Genomic DNA, 22,173 nt, shown 5'->3' with positions numbered 1-22,173 from the left:
CATGAGATGTTACATTGATCTTGATCTGTACAGAGACAAATCTTCTACATAGGGCTAGATAAGGGCTCGTGCCAAAGATACCACAACATTTCATTTTGACTTATATCTCAGTCCTGTTTGTGCAATGGGCGTTTTCATTGGGACAGTGGTAGGGTACGAAGAAACCATATGCGCATCCTGACATAGTGGCATTTATAACAAACCTCCGAGGGAGAACCGCTACTACGTATTGATCTCAGACTGATATTAAAAGGCAACGAACAAGAAAATGCATATCCCTCAATTATATAGTAATGAGGATATGCGCTGCGGAAATTTATATTATACATTTGGTGCGAATGCCCTTCGTCCAGGTGTTGCCATGTCAAATGAGAAGCCTGGTCTTGTGCTATCCGGGTGCATGACTTGGCTACAGTGGAGGCAAGACAACATTTCTAACGACTGCCGTTTTGAAGGAACTCTGGCAGCGTGGCTACTAGGTATATGTTACCCTATCAATCTCGGAGAACTTCCATATCCAGGCGGTTTCCAAGAGACAAAATGTGCTATATATCACTTGTAGAAAAGACTCGAAAACAAGCATTGCTCGGACAAGATGAAGCTCTTGACAAAACGTGTGGTATAATTAGGTATAATACGATTGCTTAACGCGGCAACAGAAATTTGGCATTAGATCTGCATATAAAGAAAACTCAGTGAAATGTACCTGAAGTTACATTGAAATACATTTGACACAGCAACTTTTTTGCAAACAGAATCTTGGCGGCACACTTGACCATCAGTGGCTTACGGTAAATACTACATCCCCAGGCATTGTTGATCAACCTAGTTAGTATACTCGGTGACTCGCGGCCGGTGTTTTCAGATTGACGATTTTTGTCTCATTTCTTATCAATAAATCATTATCTACCGGACTTCAATTTGATCCGGGTAATATGTTTTTCAAGATGATAAAGCTACAAACACAGACGCAATGGTCTAAATGCGAGAATTCCTTTGTGTACGGATGCACATGGTCTTTAGATTACGTATCCTGCGTTTTGTCCGAATATGTTTTCAAAGTATGATCAAGACTGTTCTTCTTTTTCTTGCTCTTCCTAATCAGTTCGGAATTCGTAAAATTACCGCATTTAGTATATCCTTCCCCAAGTAGAAGGTACGAAATGGAATGCCGCAACTCTATCTCAACAAGACCACTTGGATCAACGAAACCAAAATGGGGATAACCGCTATTGGATGTTGATATCTCATCATTAGCTGGGGAATTTCTGTATATAAAGTGAAATATGCCCATGTAGAGAGTTGACCTTTGCTTTTGCTCAGTCTTGTGCAAGAGTTGGGCACGGTCGACTCAACTGCATGGGACAAGCAATTGACTCACACCTTCCTCACCAAGGGCTTCAACTCCATTCGATTTGGTACAACGTATTATGTCGAAGGTGGCTAAGTTGGTGTTTGGATTGAGCTTTGGACTTTTGGCCTTGGATCAGGGTTACTGGGGAGCTTGGTACTAGGGTTGATGTGACCAACGATATATTATGAACAGTTTTCACACTTTTGGGACGCGTAAAATGCCGTATATTTACTAATAGAGGTAAATTATATAAGGAAAAACGGTACTAACAGCTTCAGGTGCTTGCCAGAGGCCACAATCAAAGCACTTTCTAGACAGCTTATTTCTGTCCGTCTTTCATATCCCCCCGCTCCTTCACTGTCTTTGCAATGTTTCTCCCAACATCACTGTCCAGATTATTGAACCCTTGAATAACACCCTCTCTATCCCCTTTTCCCATTTCTTGACTCATCTTAAATTTCCCTTCCAACCGGCGAAGTTGTATTTCAATTCCAATAATATTCTTCTTGAGAAGATCCACATAGGAAGTTGGAGCATCAGACACCTCCCAGGCCGTAGGCATGTCCCCTCCTGAATATCCCATAATGGACGTTTCTGCTTGTCGACTCAAGGCTTCAACTTGTCGTTGCAAAAATGATGAAGTCTCCTCTGATTTCGTATCGCAGTAAACCTTTATATTCCCATAGGCTTGGACGGCGGAATAATTCCACGTTGGGACAACCTTACCCGTAGTCGGTTTTGTCTCGACATAGAACTTGGGAGTCACGTAATGATGATGGGGTCCGTTGAATAGTACCAGAACTTCCTCAGGGAGTTCTCTTATCGTGTCATCTCCAAGCTCATTCTGGGTCGCCAAGAGCGCCTCCATCAAAACCTTTGCTTGTGGGTTTTGCTTGGCCATATGACCCCGTAGAATTCCATATGTCTTGTGGCCATCTTCCGTATCGTTTGCATTTGTATCCCCTGACTCTGCGACATCAAGAATAAACGGAATATGACTGGATTGGATGAATGGGTGAATTGCCGATTTGATGGCAGTGGTCAGGATGCCCAAGGGGTTCTGTTTGACGAACTCCTGCAGTAGGGCGACATTGGCCTCCGCATGCGCCGCACGTAGATACATGTTTGAACGAATCAATAGGCTATAGGGACATGGCTATTCTTTGAATTATTTGGCCTCTAAAACGAGTCTATGCTCGGAGTATCTATCTGAATGAATCTAATGCGGAGCCTCTATGACTCTTTGATAAATTACGAACGAGGAGCTGCGATTGGTCAATGATGCCGAGAATTGACTATCTGTTATTGGTTGCCGTTGCCGGAATGATAAAAGCTCAGCCAGTAATTTTGCGCAGAAATAAGAAGTCTAACCGAATATGGAAATTTGAGCCTGGATATTCAACCAATCACAGGTTGCATCTGGTGCCATCTCTCAGTCAATTTCTTTGCTGAGATTTCTCAATATTCGCTGTGCTCTACACAAAGGTGCGGCCTGCAGTATAGATAACTATCATGGCCATCTTAGCTTCCGTATTCGGCAGGTCGATAGGCCATGATAAGCCCTCACTAGTCTGCACCACCATATAATTACCACAGTTATTTGCAGAGCACAGGGCATTGCGCTGTTTGTTGTCGTCAATTCGTTTAATTGCTATTTCTCTCTCATCTTTTGGTCCTTTTAAGCGTAGACTTCGACTCTGATTTAAAATCTTCCTTTGAATCCTAACCCCCAAACAAGCATTTCAACTGCCATCTGAGCCGCGTAAATCTCTCGAGGAGTGTGCAAGTCGTCCAAACGAAGGCTGTCTCGACGCATCCGAATCAACGAATTATTGAAATAGGCCGCCGCGTGACACTTTATCGGCTGGCTGCATCGCATAGTTCCACACAGATCCGCCGATTTGACACCAGTGAGAGAAGACAGTGCAGACCTCTACTTCTCGGGGCAGAAACATAGCAAGGAAATAACAAGACTACACCAATCATTTCATCGTCCGTGATACGTGTGGCAGTATCCGAGATGGGCTCCGTGCTGGATGCGTGGGAGGCTTGCTCCAAGATCGATACCGTCTTCATTCTCGTCTGCTGCGTTTTTTGCTGGCCTATTATCCCTGCAGTTGGCTTGGGATACTCTGGATACTCGACTCGTCGCAGTGGTCTAGCCTCCTTCTATCCTGGCCTGATTGCCGTGATCGTGTGCAGCATTCAATGGTGGATTATTGGCTATTCACTGGCATACGGCGAGGGCAACCCAATTATTGGAGGATTCGAAAAGGCATTCCACCGTGGAGTTTTGGCGGAACCAGTGGGAACGATACCAGAGATTCTCTTCTCGGAGTTTCAATTGATCTTCTGTGCAACGGTCTGCGCTATTGCCGTAGGAGGAGCGTGTGAACGTGGAAGACTGCTTCCGCTGTTTCCATTTTGTTTTGTACGTCATCAAACTTTCTCCGATTATGGCTGAAATTGCTACGCTTCAGAGCCCTTGTCATGGTCACAGCTGATTTATTAACCACATGTGTCTAAAATAGCTATGGAGCACTTTCGTGTACGAGCCACTCGCGCATATGGTCTGGTCCGAGAACGGATTTCTAGGCAATCTAGGCGTGCTTGACTTTGCTGGCGGAACCCCGGTCCACATATGCAGTGGTGCAAGCGCAACAGCTCTCAGCGTCTATTTATCCTATCCACTATTCCGCTCTAAGAAGTCTGCCAGGCGCACGCCTCAACATCTGAAATTGCATAGACCCCATAACAGCATGTCTCAGTTACTTGCCTTGGTCATTATCTGGAATGCCTGGTTGGCCTTTGATGCTGGAACCACACTCTCGCTCAACTTCAAGAGTGTGATGGCTGCATGTGTTACTAACACCTGTGCCGCTGCAGGAGCAATGACGTGGGCATTCATTACTTACTGGGAATCTGGGATCTGGAGTCTCGACAGTACCTTTATGGGCGCAATCGCAGGCCTTGTTCTAATCACTCCCAGTGCCGGCTTCATTGACATGACTACCGCGTTCTTCTTCGGCGTACTAGGAGCCGTGACATGCAGACAGGCTTTGCGCATCAAATTTACGAAAACGGCTGCCAAGTGGCGCTGGGTGGACAACGGAGACACTTTTGCGACTCACTGCATTGGTGGATTCATCGGCACAATTATGACCGGGCTCTTTGCCCAAAAAGAGGTCGCTTCCTATGACGGTTTTACATACATTGCAGGAGGCGTCCTGTTCGATGGTAACTGGAGACAGCTAGCTATTCAATGCCTTGAGGCGGTCATTGGGTTCTCCTGGAGCTTCGTTGGGAGTTACACAATTTATGCGCTCATTGATTGTGTTCCTGGATTTGAGGTTCTTGCAACTGATAGGTAAGTTCATGAGTACATTCACATTGATCCAGAAACGCTAACATGTGATTTTGCTCCCAGCGAGATCATATCCGGAATGGATGCCTCTCAGATGGATGAGTCGTTATATGAAGCTCAATGGGAGGCTGAAGCGGATTATCATCCCTTTGAGGGCTCTGTCCGGCTCGAGTAAGCTTCGTCTTTCATCATGTGGAGTAGAAGAACGAAGGTTTCAGTTTCCCTGGTAGAAACTTGCCCTTCACATAATGAGCCCTGGGTATATGTTTCTTGTAACTTATAGATAGCGACTTGCTTATGCCGTGTGCTGGGTATGGAATGAGATTAATGATAAATCTCAGCCCTTCACGACACTGGTTTCTGCGCATACCAAAAATAGTAATTAAAATATCGATGTGTCCTAGGATCATCCAACCCTTTCCGTGCAAATGCCAGCGTCACCTGGCTCTCCGCCGGAGACAGTCCCAGAGCCGTAAAAGGACGTCCAGCGAGAGCGGGCATTAGATCCAGGATGGCCATTTTCTGATATAGTCCGATCAACCTCAGTGTCTTGTTCTTGGCCCAAACCCCAATGGGCACCTTTTTCACCACCAGTCGAATATTTCGGAATCCTGCATTGTAGAGTAAAGGTTCAAGTCGTTTTGGTAAAGTGACATCCATCCCAAATTTTCCGAACGCTTGACCAGCCAAGTCGTACATATATTTTATCGGATCGTCGTCCGGCATTGTATCATCGTCGCATAGAGGCTCCGCACAGAGCTCTTGCAGTTCGATCCAGCCACCTGGCCTTATACTTCTATAATATATCGCATTAGGAGGGGTGATGCAATCTTGGGGCATGGGCAAATCTTACTTGAACGCGTGTTCCAAGATCGTGGGGACATCTCGTAGTATTATAATCATAAATCGGAAATGAACGAAATCGCAATCTTCCGTCAACCAATCCTTTTCGCAGTCATCGATCAAGAAATCAACGTTTGGAGGTACCCAAGTTGGCTGTATTGGCGTAAGGTCCACTCCTCGGACGCGCGCGCTGGGATATCGATCGCCAACTATTTCCATTCAACATTGGATTCGCCATAATTTGTATCGCAGACCATCTCGAACAAGAACCTTGCAAATGGATAATCCGAGAATATATGACAGAAAGGGATTGCGCTCACCATCTATTGCCCATATACCTTTCATCATGGGTTCAATATGTTTAGTTGTTACTCTTGCTCCAAACCCGACCTCACCCTAACTCACCTGTACCTGTGCCGATATCCAGAATACTCTGCGGATTATCGCCAATAGGTGCATAAAATAACTCTCCATCTGTAAGCTCTAGCATCATCGCATGTTTCATATCTTCTCGGTCTTGTTCGCTATCATCATTCGGGATCGGGTATCGCCCATTCTTAAAACACTGGTAACGCCGTCCATTCTCGAAGGTATGCGCATATATGCTCGATGTCACACTCGCGGATCCAGTCGATCTGACGTCGATACCATCTGTTGTTTCGAATTCATCTTCCTCGTCAGGCTCGCTGGCTGGTTCAATGGGCACACTCGTTTCGACCGACGATGCTGTTGTCGGAGTAAACTGTTCATCCATCGACTTTGGTCTCGTTCTTCTATCGGCACTACTCATGTTTGGTAGTCTTATTTACTTCTTTCTGTTAGTAATTTGGTGACTTCAACCTGAAAGCACTTTTTTTCATTTTGCCGTGCAGTAGCAGGTGTGAAGAAACATGGATATTCAGCACGTAGACCACACTAACTAAAAGCTGGCCCCGGTCGGCCTTGTTAATTTATTACTTGCTTCATAATGGGCCCAAATGTGATACAGCACATTTGCCTGCATGGAGGCCCGCGAGTCTATTGGCCAACAATATGCGCATTGACAGCCTTGGAGCTGGATTCGTCCATGATACGGTAGCTCCAATATGTGGCTTGGTCTTTTGCCTCACTCTGGGGCCTCGGAACATCATTATTGATTCTATCGACCAAATTGGAAAGTTGGCTTCTTCTGGATAACGGTCTTTCGACTAAGCCTTTTTGATCCTAGACATTAATAAATTAGAGGATAGTCATGGGTGTGATGCAAGTCGGCTAAATCTGCCGTTACATTCGGTACTCCTGTTCATTTTAACATTGAAAGACACGTTCTGAATATTTAAAATGGCTCGAGCATCCACGGTCGGAGAAGCATACAAAACTGCCTAGTTTTTCTCCGGAGGATAGATTAATCATATTAACAGATAACTACCACACACATCTATCTAATTCAATTCTATAGGAAGACCGAAAAGAAAGGCTTTAAGCCGACCGACCGTGCCCATGAGTAGCCATCAACATTTTACCAACGGTCTCCATGTTCATCGAGTACTCGGCTTCTTGCACAGACTGCTTGACTGCCTTTCCAGTCCTCTCAATCATCTCTGAGTCAAAGGCAGACATCATTTCTTTTCTGTCGCTGGTTTTTGGCGCGCATTTGATTCTTACCAGAGCGTCAACATAGTTTTTGATATCCGTGATCGCATGTTGATATCCTTGCCCGCGGACTAATGGGTTACAAATTCCATCAATATCCGATCTTACTGTTTTTGAGAATGCAAAAGAAAACCAAATGAGAAATGTTGCTCAGAACTTACAAGGCAACATGGGATGAGCTGCATCTCCAACAAGGGTGACTCTTCCGGCATGGTTATCGAACGATACCGGCACCCAGTACTTCATTTCATCGATATAGCATGCGCTTTCTGGAGGTGTCCAGTCAACCAGTGATTGGAATGGCTCGCATAAATCCTTTGTAGTATCTTTGATATATTCCACCATGCTTTGATCTTTGGGCATGTCAGCCGAGCTCCCACGCCATATTTTAGTCCAAAATGTCGTCCAAGTGGACATGTCAGCCTGGTCTTCTACATGCAGAACTGAAAGACAAATACATTTGTTAGTAATAGAAGGAGATTTTACTCCTCTCGAATGAGAGAACTTTGAAGATAGACATACCACCACACCCTGCTATGGACTCCATTCCCAATGTAATCGCGGCCACGGGGTGAGCTTTAACCACGGCGGCAACTTTGTCGGCATCGTGATAATGGGTGACTCCAGTAGCGAACATTAAGCCGGCAAGTTGAACGCGAGCTGCCTCGGGACCGAGAAGTAACTCGCGTATTGTTGACGAAGCTCCATCGGCAGCCAGCACGAAGTCGGCAATATCTATAGCCCCATCATCGAAAAGCAGCTGAACGGGGCTCTCTTCATCCGTGCATTCATTGTTATTATCGGAAAGAAATTTCAGTTCGACAAGTCTTTTGCTCCATTTGACGTCAATTCCTTGACTGAGAACTTTTCGTAAACGTTGTCGTGAAACGCGTCTAGACCCTGGCAATGCGCTTTTGAATAGCAGTTCACCTGTATTACCGTTATAGCATGGGAGGCACTCCACGTCGTCGTTGAAATCCAAATAGGGATTGCATATAGCCTTTGGCAACTCGTTCCTGACGTCGTCATCCAATAATTCACCGAGAGTAGGCAGGGCCCAGTGCAAGACAATGGTCCAATCTCGTGGGCGAGAATCAATCCCGGATTCACAATCAAAGACTGCAACTTGAAAGCCTCTCTATAGACATGATTTTAAATATCCGTGTTAGCGAGTCAGTGTTTGTTAGCAAGTGATCACAAAATTAAACCAGGGTACCTTCTTAAGTCCTTGAGCGGCCAATAACCCCGTCAGACCAGCACCAATGATCGCAACTTTTGGCGCCTTAGCGGTTGTCTCTGCTTGATCACCCATTGTTTCGTCTAACTTCCTATTTAGGCAACACGAAGGTGGCTATCATGCACTGTATACCCCAGTCATTGGCTTTGGAACAATGAGGGAACACCTAAGAAATTAACACGAAATAGACAACTTTACACGTAAGTAATCCCTGTAAAAATAATCCCTAATCGGCGTCGCACGCTCCCCCGCTACCCCGCCCATAGTAATCAAGATATGACCTTCTAATTAACTGATTCGGTCGCGGATATATTACTTCCTGTCCACAGCGAACTTTAAGCAGGCAAATCCCCAAAAATGGATCATCGATGTACCGAGGTATCTAGTGTGGCCATAGACAGACTATGAGGGAAAGGATTATCGATTGCTAGTCGTACATCTTCATTGGATGCACCTCAGAAAAACACCTAATGACCAATGCGCAACACATACTACTTCTCCGGTAATCAATTTCTGGTGTGGTTTTCTTTTCGGAAACTAGGCATGTCTTAGCCAGCCCTGGGTGCTCAAAAGCAAGCCATAGCACATAGGTACGGAAAAGAGCGTAAAACAAATCAAACAGGATGGGCGAACAACAATAATCACGGACATAAATTTAGCCTTTTAGGGCCGAGCATAGTCGTGGAGCAGGAAAGGGTCCGCACATGAATCATTTCCGTCAATCGAGCGCTTGACAGCAAGACCTGGGAATGACAACTCTTCCATCCTTGATGATAGCTACCAGGTTTTGGTCTATTTGGTTTGGCGGAAACTTGTGATGTCTCTGAGAGGACTCTACACAATGAAAACAGTGCTGGTGTCGGTATACTGTCATGTTCAGCAATAAGTTTGACCGTCGCCATAGGTATCAATTAAATTACCGTGCTCAATCCCTGTGATACCACCCATGATCGCGTGTTGAAGCCCCTCAACGGTATAGCAGCGTGCAGTTACCCTAGCTTCCATGTTTTCCGTAACAGGCATTCCAGTAGTTAGGTACTCCGTCGCATGGCCGACCTAGAGCCGATTCCAGATTCCATGCCACTCCCACCACAACAATAATTAGCTAACCAGGCTTCTCCATTGCTACCATGTCCTCCGGTCTGCGAAGGTCGCCTTCTCGTTGAAATACTCGAAGATCAAGGACAATAAACTCTTCCGTTGCTTGAGCATGCACAGCTGTGGCTCCACCATTATCCCGAACGGTGGTAAACCCATTCGCGAGTATACCACGCATTAACCCTCCTGAACGCATGGCGACGATCTCATGACGGAAAAGAAAAAGCTCCTTGAAGGGTCCATGATTCCTGAACCGACATCAAGTGAACATGGCAATCAATGAGACCGACAAATAAAGTAATCGGAGGCCTCGATCTTCTTAGCTATAACGTCGCCATAGTGAAATTCCTTGATGAGGTCAGACTGTTTCCTGGAATTGATATCAACAATTTTGCCGTGTGCCAAAGTTTATGGTGTTTTTCAGATGAACTTACAGTATCCGGCATCTCAACCCATGCGGGTCACTGGTGTTTCAACTCCTCTGAGAGCGCTTGGACGCCGAAAGTACGAGATCCAGTTTGATATTACATATTTATGTAGGGACTGAGCTGCTACTGGGTCCATAGTGACCCATCCACATCCACGCTCAAAGCTAGATAGAAATGGCAATATGAACTTATTGGTACCTGAACTAGACAAAGCCTGTTCTTCATGATTGTTATTTGTCAAGAACAAACGCCCTTACTCAATCGTCTTTATAAACCCTCACCTATCGTAAATCATCAAAATACAGCGCTACCAGAATGGCAGACAAAGAGGATTCTTTTTTCAATTGTTCAATCGAAGAGTTGAGGTAGTTTGCCCACCTGGGAGACCTATTTTACTTGAACTTCCATGGAGTGATGCTCTACCTGCCTCCCAGCCAAGGAACAAGCATCTACAGCCTAGATACGTATCTTTGGAACCCGTATCATCCAACCCGTATCATCCAACCACACCTCACATTAAACACTCATTGACTTTCATTGACTAATGACCTGGGTTTCTGGTTTCAATACATCCGTACTACCACTTCTTGTGGCGAAAGAGCGCTGTTGAAACGACTAGATGACCATGCACATCTTGATTGTATCACATGATCCGAATTTCCCATTGCAGTTAAAAATAGTCAGAGAAGGGCTGAGGACATTCAATCGTAAGGACACAACTGTAGCGCAGCATGAGCAATGGGGCCTCTAAAAGCATAGGTGAAGCAATTCCACGATAACCAGTTGTTTAGGAAAAGAAAACGCCGTCTTGTATGCAGAATCCTGCACTATTAAAAATGCCAGCCCATGTTTCTTCGTCAGTAAAGAGTGGGTTGTGATTCTCCTGATGCAAAATTTCCAGAGAAGTGTTTATCGGGCTACTATTTGCATTTAATCGGCGCTGTAGGACATCGTTTTGCTGCTCACAGTCCTGGACACCATCAACTCTGTGGAAAGAGCTAGCGTACTGATATGGACTTAGTTGTTGATGTGGTTGTGGCTCATATACCCTTCTTTCTCCGGTTCGAAATGGTGTAGTATCTAGCACCATTGCTGGTGGCTCGAGAGAAGGTTCATGAAGACTGGGATGAAATTGAGCGTTGTTCGATGTTGAATTATCATGGCTTGCAGGACGAATGTGATCGTAGTTTGTTATGATTTTTGCAAGGAACCTGGATTGCAGGAAGCAACTAGAACCAGGTGGTGCAGATTGCTCCGAGAATACAGTAGCTGCAGTATGTAATGTATCAAGTATATGTGCTCAATTTCGGACATGGTATAAGTCGGCGCTGATATTAATAGCTGTTTCAAGAATGTCACAATTAGAAACAGAATGATTTTATCCATATGTACGTGCAAAGCCGTACCTTGATCAAAAAATCCGCCGAGTATGCCGTCATGACATGTATAGAGTCTTGTGCAAAATATAACCGAGCTGAAAAATGGCAAACCAGTTTCAACATTACAATAGCGTTGGAGTAGCTTTCCCATAATGGTGCCATGTCGAAAGCGAAATTATCGTCGTTGGATCCGAGTATTTCTTGCAAGGGTAGTGAATATAATTGGAGTCGAAGAGGAGTGCCATAAAACCGGATCAAGAAGGGATGGCAGCTTTCAGACTCTAATTGAAGTCACAGTTAGCTAAGTCAATAATGATTACGGGTAACATAACTTATTGTGACACTTCATACCATCGCCACATGCTTCCATCCACTTGTCTTCCCATTCGTTGATGCGATTGCCAATTATAGTCAGAAATGATTTGATATTTTCAAATGAGCTACCATGACGGCACAGACCAAGCAATTTGAAGACCTCCGACGTCAAGAGGCGAAGCGTAACAAAAGCAGCTAGAAGCGTATCGTTTGCCGTAGCTGTTCGTTCTTTGCTCCAATGCTCAATGCTCTCAATGAAGCCACTTCGCTCAATCATCCAAGGTTTCCCGGTTTGCAGACTCAAACTATCCACAAAAGTATGCTGTTAGTATACAACAACTGTAGAAGAAAAATAAACTGCTCACCTGCGGTCATAAACAAACAATAGGAACCAGGTCCGTTCAACATTTCGTGCTTCTCGCAGTTCTGTATCAACCATGCGATTACGGTCTCTGATTGCCTGAGCGCTTAATTTATGCCATCCCAGATCCAGACATATCCTGATAGCGTAGCCCAAATTAACCCAAGACCGGGTATCCTCTGGCTCTTTTTCGCTTGTATTGTCTCAGTGGATTTGAATACCACCCGAAAATTCTCCAGAAACAAGTCCTCTGCGTATCGATAAAGACGTTTATAAAGAGATGGATTGAACATTTTTGCCGAGACGGCGAGGATTGAACCTAGCAAGAAGGATGATTTCTGTCGTACATATGAAAATGTGTGCAGATCCGGATCCAATTGACTTATGTATGGATTGAGAATATCCATGAAGCTTTGAAACGTTTCTAACAGTAAGCAGACATGAATTATTGAATATTAGTGGACTGATGGAGGCAATCACCTTCTGAATAAGTGCTCCGCGATTGATCCACTCACAAGGCCAGTTTCAATGGCATCCTGAGTGCGCTGAAGAAAGGGTCTCTCAGATACAGTATCATCCACTTTTTCAATATGGGTATCCAGAATTCTCTGCATTGAGAACTTTCCTCTCATTCCTTCATGGTTTAGTAGCTCAGATGGTTGGAGACCCGATGTCTCTGCGGAACATTGTGGCTCGCCGTATGGCTCAAACCTCGCAGGTTGAGCAAAATGCTCTTCGGCGCCGCTTCTAGGAGCAATTGCACTTTTTGAGTTTCTTTTGGCATTGTCTATCGGACCGCTTTTCTTCTTGATTCTAGTTGATTGCTAGCCTAGTACAAACTGCTTTCGGCAGCTCCGATATCGTATTAATCTAAATACCTTGTGCCGGGCTTCATGCCTCGGCGGTGCTCTAAGAAGATACACTTGATTGCCTTCTGAGAGCAAGGAGCACACCTAGTCTCGCCGTTTTGAAGGCGACATTTCATCTTGACCCTACGGCATGCTATACATGCTTTCATCTGTATAGGCCGGACGCGGGTAGAAAGCACCGGCACTTGCCAGTTCTCCTCCTGGGGGTCGGTTACAATGTTCTCCGTCATCCTGAAGCATGGTAATATAAGTCCACTAGGTAGGGAGTACCTATTACTGGTCACGAATAGCTATGGTCAACGGAATGCGGCAATTCCCTGAGGCTGTGGTAACTAACTTAAGGTAACTAAGAGTTAACTAACTAACATAACTAGTTAACTAACTAACGTTAACTAACTAGTTAGTTAGTCAACTTAGAATGCCGACGATAGGATTATATAAGCTGCTCAGGGATGGTTGTTTTGTTTGTCTCCTTGTATACTTCCTTCCCAAATTGAAATTGTTCAACCTTCAATTACCTCCAGCGTTATCCTCCCCAGTTATTCGCTTCATCCTTTTAAGACTGCCTTCCATTGTTGTTTCATGCTCAATCAAGCTTTAGGTATCTCTACTTGGTCTGCTAATGTGGCTATCCACTCCGTGCTCGGCCGAAGCATCCGAAACCACACTCGCCGGCGTCTTAAATCAATCGCCGATGAGACGCCGGCATGTTGGTTATCTCCATCTCTCAGACGAGCTCACTCAATAAACAAGTTCCTCTGGTGTCTCCTTTTGGCCATTGATGAAGCTTGAGAAAAGTGGGCAGAGCAAATTCATTCACTTGCCTCTATTGACAATTTCCTATCGCATTCATCTAGTCTGGTTGGGCTACGGTGTCTAGAATCTAACACTAGGGTTTCAAGCAACTGCAAGATCATATCACCTAGCTTGATTTTACTCATTCTTGCGGACGCTGTGCTGTTAAAACAAATTGTCCAGCGCATTCTGGCATTCGCGATATGGCCATCGCAGAGCCCCCAACCAAAGCCCAAGCGGCTCATGTCAATATGATGACGGACACCATCATCGCCAACTTACCCCCAGCCGCCTTACGATCCGTTGTTCGAGCTGTGCTTGCTTCGTATCCAAATTTCACGGCAGCTTTCGAAGTAGAAACTAAAAATTATCTGAGCCTCACCACACCCACTGCCGAAAGCTCAATCATCATACGGGGAAATTAGTCAGAGATGACTTCGGCCATTTACAGTCACGGATTCGCTGTATGCTCGGATGCGGCTTATGCTATCAGAGTCTACCTTTGTTTGGTAAAATCGTTAACGAATGCAAAACCATCGACGCCAACAGTGATGCAATCTATGATGATATGAATTTGATCGCGTCCATTGATGGAGACATTGTGCAAGCCGTTACCGCAGTACAAAAAACATTAGCAGTGTCAACCGGCACACGAGAGCTGTCGGGTGACGAAACGACATTACTAGATACTCTTTACGAGTCCCTCACAACATTTCGAACATATTTTGTTTCATCTGAATTCGGCTTTCCATTCCAACGAGGATTGGTTGCCATCTCTAGTTTACTGGATCGTGCAGTACCTTCGAGTACTGCAAAATCGACAAATGGCACAAAATCGATCAAAGACGCGTTACTCTTGGCTCCACTAGAAGTCAAGGATACATTCCAATTAGGGAAGACTAAACTACCTCGCATCTTCTGTGGTTTATGGCAGCTTTCGAGCCCAGCTTTGGGGATCTGCACCTGCCACCAAGATCATGACCGGGTTCGCACGTTATGTGCAAAGAGGCCTCACAGCATTCGACATGGCTGACCACTACGGTGACGCAGAAATAATATTTGTACGTAGTGTTTCATTTTAGATACCTTATCTGATACCACATTATTTTCTCGGGACTAATCTATCTTTCTTAGGGTGGTTTTCGCTCGGCCTACCCCTATCAAGACGCCCTTTTTACAGCTACCAAATACTGCGTCTTTCATCCAATGACCGTCACTCGTGAAACAGTACAAGTTAATGTGACTGAAAGGTGCCAACGGTTGCGAGTAAACAAAGTGGATCTCTTACAGTTCCACTGGCAGTTTGTAAGTTTCTAGCCCCCTATTGCTCTCCATCGCAGACGCTTATGCCATGGCACACTACACACAGTATGAAGACAGCCAATACTTGGACGTGGCAAAATTCCTGCAAGAAGACGAAAGGGTTGGCATGTTGGGGCTATGTAATTTCGATACCAAACATATGCAACGAGTGATTGATAGCGGCGTGACCGTATATTCGAACCAAGTACAGGTCTGAGCAACGTTCTTTTATTTTATATACCTATACAGGACAACATTAACATGCTAGATCTGAAATAGTTTTCTTTAGTCGACTCTCGACCAACGGTTAGAATGGGCGAGACTTGCACTACGCACAATGTCAAATTGTTGACTTATGGCACTTTGGTATGGACTAAACCTCACCGTCACTACCTAACATGTCGCATGCCAATTTACTGACATTGAGTAGTGTGGTGATTTCCTAGCCGAAACGAAAAGTGGCTCAAACAACCAGAGCCTGATCTGTATGGTACCGAAATCACTCCAAGTCAAAGAAAGGTAAGCTTTCCCCTCATAAACCACAATGTCTTCTTGATAACATGGGAACCAACTAACGTTTCAAAGTACTACACAATGATCCGAAGCTGGGGTGGCTGGGAATTGTTCCAGAGTTTACTTTATACTCTGAAGTTGATCGGCACCAAGCATAATGTATCGATCTCGAACATCGCGACCCGATGGGTGTTGGACTTTTCCTATGTTGGGGCAGTCATAGTTGGCTCACGCATGGGTATTAGCGAGCATGTCGAGGAGAAACTGGCTACTTTTGGTTGGTCGTTGGACAGTCAGGATCAGGAAGCTATTGAAGATGTCTTGAAAAAGGGCCGGAGAACAGAAATGTTCCAGTCAATGGGAGACTGTGGAGGCGAGTATCGGTAGCGGCCAGGACACCCTAAAGATATCTTTCTTCATTTCTAATTATGTCGTCTTGCAATCTTTGATGGTTTGCAGTAGCATGATTGGCAGTTCCCAGTAAACCATCGTTTCATAAAGCTGCGTTTTGCCCACCCTAGCAAGATGGCCTACTTAAGTAACTTGCAACAATATGTATTACATTCTTACCAATGAATATTTCGCTTTTATTGTCTTCTGCTGGGTATTGTTGATTATTATTTTTCTAATTTGCGGCACTATTATTTATTAATCTTTCCAACCACCGTGAAGCCTATTTCGGTACACAAGCTTCTCAAGATATAACCCACCCCATGAAAACAAGTTGAGGATATGGCCCATTACCTTGCGCTTATCGATACCAACTGCCTACAACAAAGTCCGTTTGGTTTATAGATTGGCAATAGGCGGCTCCCGGTCTTTTCCCCCCCTCCTAGACTAGCCATAAGGCTATTAACTCAAGAAATAACCTTACAATGGGTCAGAATACGCTATAAATTAGCCGAGAGTGCCATAGCATAGATGCCCATATCCTTTACGAAACCACCGAGTCGTCTTGGTCGCCATTCAAGCAACAATTCTGCCCTCGCTGAGGAACCATTGAAAGTAGCACTCATAGCTTTTGAGAATAAATCTCCCCCATGACCAATCAATTGAATAGTTCCATTGAACCCCCAATGCAGAGCCACGGCATCGAAAATATCACGCATACTTTCTTGGCTTGTGACAAGATCAAACACTGGGTATATTCTCGCTCCGGCTATCAATGGCAATTTCTCGACAGCTTTCTGAAATGCCGTAGCAACATCATCGACGTGGATCAAGCCCGGTCGAGAATCTTCCACAAGAGAAATTCCAATGAATCCTGCAGTTTTGTTTCTTGTCGCTTCAAGGACAGGCATAAAATATGGCGTCCAGATTGTCGACTCCCGCCCATATATCAAGGCGGGTCTAATGATCATGACATCTAGTATGTCACTAGAGGAAAGTATTTCCTTCTCAAGCGCAACTCGCCAAGCAGAGAGCTCTTCTGGGGGTGTTTGCGATTCCGGACCTACTAGATTCAGGTCTGTCACTGGTCTATCGGAAGATCCATGAACCCAAGTCCCAGAACAGTAGATGTAACCCAACTTCGGTGCGTTGACAATCCCTTTTGCACGATATGACTCAATGCGTTCCTCGCCTAGACGCTTCACGTCACGTAAGAAAGTATGTGATCCCTGACCTGCTTCCGACACATCAATAACAATGTCTATAGAGCTCGAACGAATCGTTACAAGATAGGGCCCAGGGTTGTCAACAGGATCGGGGCATATAATCGGCATAATTTCTTCCGTTTGAAGTAACGAGGCCTTTCTTTGAGTCCTTGCTATGCCGTAAACAGAATGCTGACCACTTTGGACAAGTAGTGTAGCGATTCGTCTGCCCACATATCCGGTGGCACCGATTATCAAGACTCTTGGCATGGTGTTTCAGAGATCTCGTAGAAAATCTTGATTTTCAACCAACGGTCACCGAGAATTATCCGTTTCCAAGCTTGTTTGGTCTTCAATTGATTGCTTCGCTTTCTATGATTTCTTGGATTGTCTATGTGATGAAGCCGGGCTCAACCGGCATCGCAACCTATATATAACTAGGGGTTATCGTGCCTAATATCCGATTGGGCAGAAAGAAACTACGTATATGCAAACTGAAGGTTTTGTCCTCGTATTCAGCTTGGCATTTTCCAGACCTTCAGAATAATGGTGTAAATTGTTTGAAGCATCTATGGCTGTTGAAACCTGGGAATACAACGGGTTTATTTACCGGTAGCGATAATATACCATCGCGTTGTCCGTGGAACCGAGTCGGAATACATCAGAATGCCCTCTGCCTCTAATGACCATAGTTTAGAGTGAAGGACACTCTGTGACTTATTTTGAGACTTGTTTTTGACTTAATGAAATGTCAATTTGAGATACTTAAGCTTGGTGCCTTTTAGTGTCCTCGGAACTGTGTAGTCGCCATACCAAAACACTTCGACTATGTACTAGTTGTACCTAACCTAGTCCTGCTTCGAGTGGAAGAGTTTTGTACATCTTCCCGCCGTGAAATTCTCTGAGATATTGAAAATGCCACTTACTCAAAAGGTTTGTTGTAAGTAATTCTACATCAATACTCCTTGGGGTTATTAGTCTTCTCTTCATTCCACATGTAAGTCATTCACGGTTAATACATCGGTAAATAGGCATGTACCCAAATATCCTCGGTAGCTGTGAATGCTCTTAAGGAAAAGTGTCGCCTGTATGGCGATCTAGAAGTGCTAATACTACCTGGCCATTCAGCTAATAACTGAGATGGAGTGTCCTTATATCCATCGCCACTGGTGGGAGTATTAATGTGACCACAGTGGGAAGACAAGAGTGAATTCGGAAAATGATCTTCTTCGGAACCCCGCAAATGGTACGTTCTTAGGCAAGGCATATACAGTGCGTACTTGGGCGGTTGGTCCTAAATAAAAACATTTCGCTCATTCTCAACATACACTAACAGTCTCTTGACGCCGATCCCTAAAATCCGATGTCAGCAGATGGACACATGGATAATTGTAATTAGGCAGCGACAGAGATTCAACCGATAAAAATCCATACACTTGATATTTGAATCACCCTGGCAGGTCCTGATATCCTATGATTATAGCATCTTTAAAACACGCCCCTCCTTCTCCGCTTAAGGAAATACATGTATAAATAGGTCCAAGATCGTCATGCGATTGTCTAGTTTCATTCGTCTTCAGGGTCGCTCCGGGCGTTAGTATTTGATTGTTTTCCTTGCATCTGATCAAAATGATGTTTGGCAGCTGTTCACCAGCCTGTGTGGTGCTTCTTAGCGCACTATTTAAGGTGGTATTAGGCGTTTCTTTGACGGTGTCTACAACTGGCGGCTAACTCCGTTATCTCCGCCCTGGAGCATTTGTCGCAGTCATAGTTAACTGTCAACGGTATGGCTGACTCGGACTCTTTACCACCAGCAATAAATTAATGATTCTACGATCCTACAGCTATCTGCATCCAACACCAGACGATGCCGTTTGAGTTCATTGACAATAATGCACGCATCGATCGCAAGACCAGAAAGCGCATTCGCAGCCTTGTGGCCACGGGAAAGAATGCCGGCAAGACCGTGGTGCGTCCATCCAGAATCAAAGCATTTAAGGAGCAGTCGAAATATCCCACCATATTCTCCAGTGTGCCGGGAAGCACGGATCTGAAGCAGCAAGAATCCTCCTCCCCTAATGAGACAGCGTCAATTTGTGAAATTGAGCGTCCAATTGGTGATGATGTATTCTTTGTCTTCACTCCGAATCAACTAAACCCGACATCTAGATATCTTGCCAAGAGAGGTAAGTAAAGGACTCATTCTATAGAACATCTTAGTCTCATCATAGGATTCATTAGCTATATCTTTCCTGGTGGCACCGCGCCACTCATCCGAGCTGAATGGTACCTTTGAAACTACTCTTAATGCTGGCCCGGCGCTGGCCAAAATGATGTTTATAGATGAAGCGTGTAAGCTACAACCACGATTTGAGGATTACTAATATGCCATGATAAGCATTACATCTAATCTTTATGACTTGATATAGTTTTTCATTGCGCCATTGCGCTGAGCACAACAGCAATAGACTGTCTTGCTGAACAACCAAACCCCTCCAGAGACGCAATTCACCACTTGTGTCACACTTTTCGACTGGTCAATAAGAAACTGTCCGAGAGTAAACATGCTTCCATGTCTACAATTGCTACGGTTTTGATGTTAGCTCAATACGAACGGCATCAGAGCGAACAATATCAAGGGCTTGTACATCTCAATGGTTTACAACGGCTCATAAGCGCCCGAGGCGGTGCGCTACAATTACAAAAGGAGATGCCAATAGTGATGCAAAAGGCTTTTAGGTAAATAACTCCTTACAGAGTCCAAATCGCGTAGCCGATATTGACAAATGCCTGGCAGGGTTGACCTTGATTTTGCACTGTATATGGGCACCACAACGACTTTCAACGTTAGTAGTGTTCTTACAAGTCGTATGATCATATTTGGCACTAAGATCGACCACCTCGAGAATCTAACGGCCAATGTCGTCTCATTGCCGGGACTGTCAAATCAACTTGGTATAGAGCTTCACAATGCTCTGCTCGAAGCAACAGCCCTTGCGGGGCAGCTCAATGATGCAGTTGCATCAAGCACATCGAAAGTCAACCTGTACACCTTCAACGCCAATATTATTCTCCTCGGATACCGGATAATTTCTATAAGCTCTCTTAGTCAGTCACACCAACTCACCAGAATCGAGAATGCGATTCATCTGGGTCTTTCCATATTCGTGACAACATTCATGAATGGACTAGATAGAAAAATCCCCCGCATGCCCTTTATGTCCGAATTGCTTCGCGCGCTAATTAAATTCGGACTTCAAGACGACCATTCTATTTTATTGTGGCTCCTGTTTCTTGGAAATGCAACAGTACTTGATCCGAGTGACCATGACTGGCTTGCCCCAATGGTAGCGATAACGGCTTTGGAATTAGGTCTACATAGTTGGGGCGAGATTCTAAAGATGCTTGTAGGACTACCATGGGTAAATACGCTCTATAACAGGTCCGGCCAAAGCCTTTGGCTTAAAGTCTCAACATACTACGCATCTCCGTTTGCAGAAAGTGCGACATCATCACCTGACATTCCCATGGAAATAGTCACCTTTGGAGGCAGTACTGGGCTTATGCTATGATACGACGCAATGAGAATATTTAATAAGAGGGTTATTTAAAGCATAAGGGATCGTCAATATTCACTAATGATATTGTACTCAGGCGATCGATATATATATATATAGCACACTACGTGTCATCAGAGGAATAAAACGGCTAGCCTTCCAAGGTTACAGGATAGCCTTCACACAACCGGGCGAAATGACCTCCAACTCTTTGGCTAGACCACCCCAAACCAATCTCTGGGCCTTCTTTGCATCCTCATCCGTTACCCATGATGGGAGTCTGTCACTAGATAAGGATTAGCGGTTAGCAATGGACCTGAATAGGATTGGGGTTTCCAAACTCACTCGGCAATCTCGCAGTCGCTCAGGTATCTTCCGTGGCTCTCCTTCCCTCCAACAGCACCGTGCAGGAGAGTGCGACTGCCATCCTCTGCTGTGCGGCCAAATTTTTCATGCATTTCCGCTAATTGCCTGCGGAATTCAGCTGGCGCATTTCGAGAGAGATCAGTTTTGCAGACACCAGGGTTGACAGAGTTTACGACAACTCCAGTTTGAGATACTGGAAGAAGATCGGCAAGCTCTCGCGCAGCGAAGGTAACCATAAGCTTGCTGAGTGGATATCTAAAAGATGATTTATTAGCACATTTCCTCCTGACGGCACAAGTTTTCAAAAGGACGGCCGAGTACTCACGATACCATTCCAAGACTATCATCCTCCATCTTTGCTAGAGGGTCATCCTTGATCTCATTCCATTTTTGTTCAACCTGAAAGCTTGCGTTGCTGGTGACAATAGTTAGGTGAGGAGTGATTCCATGTTGCTGTGCACACTCTTTCAACTTGGGCAGAAGTAATACTCCCAGCAGGAATGTGCTATACACATTGACAGTCATGCACAGCCCATGCCCTTCTGCCTTCCCTGTACCCGATGCCACGGCCGCATTCTCAATGAGTGCATCAATGCGATCCAGCTCCGCGATAGCCTTCTTAGCAAAATCCTTTACTGAATCATAGCTCGCAAGGTCGAGAGCCCACACCTCAGCGGTGCCAGTCTTTCCGGTATCTTTAATGATGCGATCCTTTGCTTCTTCCCCTGCCAGCACATTGCGGCAACCGAGAATGACTTTTGCCGCGCCAACCGCTACTAAATGCTTAGCTACTTCGAATCCAAGACCGCCATTTGCTCCAGTGACTATATAAGTACCTCCAGAGCATTTCTCGGCGCTGATTGCAAGGGGGAGGTTTCGAGGCTGCTTAGAATAGTCTTCAGGCATGATTGCTTGTTTTTAAAAAGATGAACTCTAAAGATGTTCGATAAATACAATAAAAATCTGCCTTGTTATTGGAATGCCGGGTTATGTTGGATTTGTCTGGAGAATCTCATGTCGAACTTATTTATACCTAATCAAGACTTCTTCAAATCACATAGTATAATGTCACGGAGATAAGCCTGCCCGGTTTCTGGCGTATAGCAAAGTCCGGATTTGACGGCATTCACTGACAGCCAATAAGAGTCGACGTTCTATAACTAGT

General features: G+C 44.9%; 9 protein-coding genes across 9 annotated transcripts; 3 read left to right on the top strand and 6 right to left on the bottom strand.

The window, feature by feature from the left end:
- Nucleotides 1-1,673: 1,673 nt before the first annotated feature.
- Nucleotides 1,674-2,477, bottom strand: EYB26_003802 (uncharacterized protein; the record flags this gene model as incomplete). Its single annotated transcript, XM_054263096.1, has 1 exon — nt 1,674-2,477. The coding sequence occupies one exon, from the start codon at nt 2,475-2,477 to the stop codon at nt 1,674-1,676; it is 804 nt and encodes a 267-aa protein (XP_054119071.1).
- Nucleotides 2,478-3,374: 897 nt separating this feature from the next.
- EYB26_003801 (uncharacterized protein) lies at nt 3,375-4,893 on the top strand (the record flags this gene model as incomplete). Its single annotated transcript, XM_054263095.1, has 3 exons — nt 3,375-3,785; nt 3,886-4,721; nt 4,782-4,893. The coding sequence occupies 3 exons, from the start codon at nt 3,375-3,377 to the stop codon at nt 4,891-4,893; spliced, it is 1,359 nt and encodes a 452-aa protein (XP_054119070.1).
- A 170-nt stretch (nt 4,894-5,063) lies between these two features.
- EYB26_003800 (uncharacterized protein) lies at nt 5,064-6,351 on the bottom strand (the record flags this gene model as incomplete). Its single annotated transcript, XM_054263094.1, has 4 exons — nt 5,064-5,514; nt 5,572-5,770; nt 5,816-5,899; nt 5,967-6,351. 4 exons carry the CDS (start codon nt 6,349-6,351, stop codon nt 5,064-5,066), a joined length of 1,119 nt encoding a protein of 372 aa, XP_054119069.1.
- Nucleotides 6,352-7,019: 668 nt separating this feature from the next.
- Nucleotides 7,020-8,505, bottom strand: EYB26_003799 (uncharacterized protein; the record flags this gene model as incomplete). Its single annotated transcript, XM_054263093.1, has 4 exons — nt 7,020-7,264; nt 7,355-7,636; nt 7,716-8,331; nt 8,410-8,505. The coding sequence occupies 4 exons, from the start codon at nt 8,503-8,505 to the stop codon at nt 7,020-7,022; spliced, it is 1,239 nt and encodes a 412-aa protein (XP_054119068.1).
- A 2,812-nt stretch (nt 8,506-11,317) lies between these two features.
- EYB26_003798 (uncharacterized protein) lies at nt 11,318-12,089 on the bottom strand (the record flags this gene model as incomplete). The annotated part of the gene is made up of 3 exons (XM_054263092.1): nt 11,318-11,616; nt 11,687-11,955; nt 12,016-12,089. 3 exons carry the CDS (start codon nt 12,087-12,089, stop codon nt 11,318-11,320), a joined length of 642 nt encoding a protein of 213 aa, XP_054119067.1.
- Nucleotides 12,090-14,652: 2,563 nt separating this feature from the next.
- Nucleotides 14,653-15,877, top strand: EYB26_003797 (uncharacterized protein; the record flags this gene model as incomplete). Its single annotated transcript, XM_054263091.1, has 6 exons — nt 14,653-14,736; nt 14,810-14,980; nt 15,045-15,188; nt 15,257-15,343; nt 15,408-15,467; nt 15,563-15,877. 6 exons carry the CDS (start codon nt 14,653-14,655, stop codon nt 15,875-15,877), a joined length of 861 nt encoding a protein of 286 aa, XP_054119066.1.
- A 503-nt stretch (nt 15,878-16,380) lies between these two features.
- EYB26_003796 (uncharacterized protein) lies at nt 16,381-17,355 on the bottom strand (the record flags this gene model as incomplete). The annotated part of the gene is made up of 1 exon (XM_054263090.1): nt 16,381-17,355. One exon carries the CDS (start codon nt 17,353-17,355, stop codon nt 16,381-16,383), a length of 975 nt encoding a protein of 324 aa, XP_054119065.1.
- A 1,597-nt stretch (nt 17,356-18,952) lies between these two features.
- Nucleotides 18,953-20,657, top strand: EYB26_003795 (uncharacterized protein; the record flags this gene model as incomplete). Its single annotated transcript, XM_054263089.1, has 4 exons — nt 18,953-19,271; nt 19,327-19,437; nt 19,515-19,824; nt 19,883-20,657. 4 exons carry the CDS (start codon nt 18,953-18,955, stop codon nt 20,655-20,657), a joined length of 1,515 nt encoding a protein of 504 aa, XP_054119064.1.
- A 150-nt stretch (nt 20,658-20,807) lies between these two features.
- EYB26_003794 (uncharacterized protein) lies at nt 20,808-21,914 on the bottom strand (the record flags this gene model as incomplete). The annotated part of the gene is made up of 4 exons (XM_054263088.1): nt 20,808-20,928; nt 20,988-21,263; nt 21,334-21,781; nt 21,845-21,914. The coding sequence occupies 4 exons, from the start codon at nt 21,912-21,914 to the stop codon at nt 20,808-20,810; spliced, it is 915 nt and encodes a 304-aa protein (XP_054119063.1).
- Between the last annotated feature and the right edge of the window lie 259 nt (nt 21,915-22,173).

Source organism: Talaromyces marneffei, chromosome 3, assembly GCF_009556855.1.
Source record: "Talaromyces marneffei chromosome 3, complete sequence".
Taxonomy (NCBI): Eukaryota; Fungi; Ascomycota; class Eurotiomycetes; order Eurotiales; family Trichocomaceae; genus Talaromyces; species Talaromyces marneffei.
This window is presented reverse-complemented; position numbering and strand designations above follow the sequence as displayed.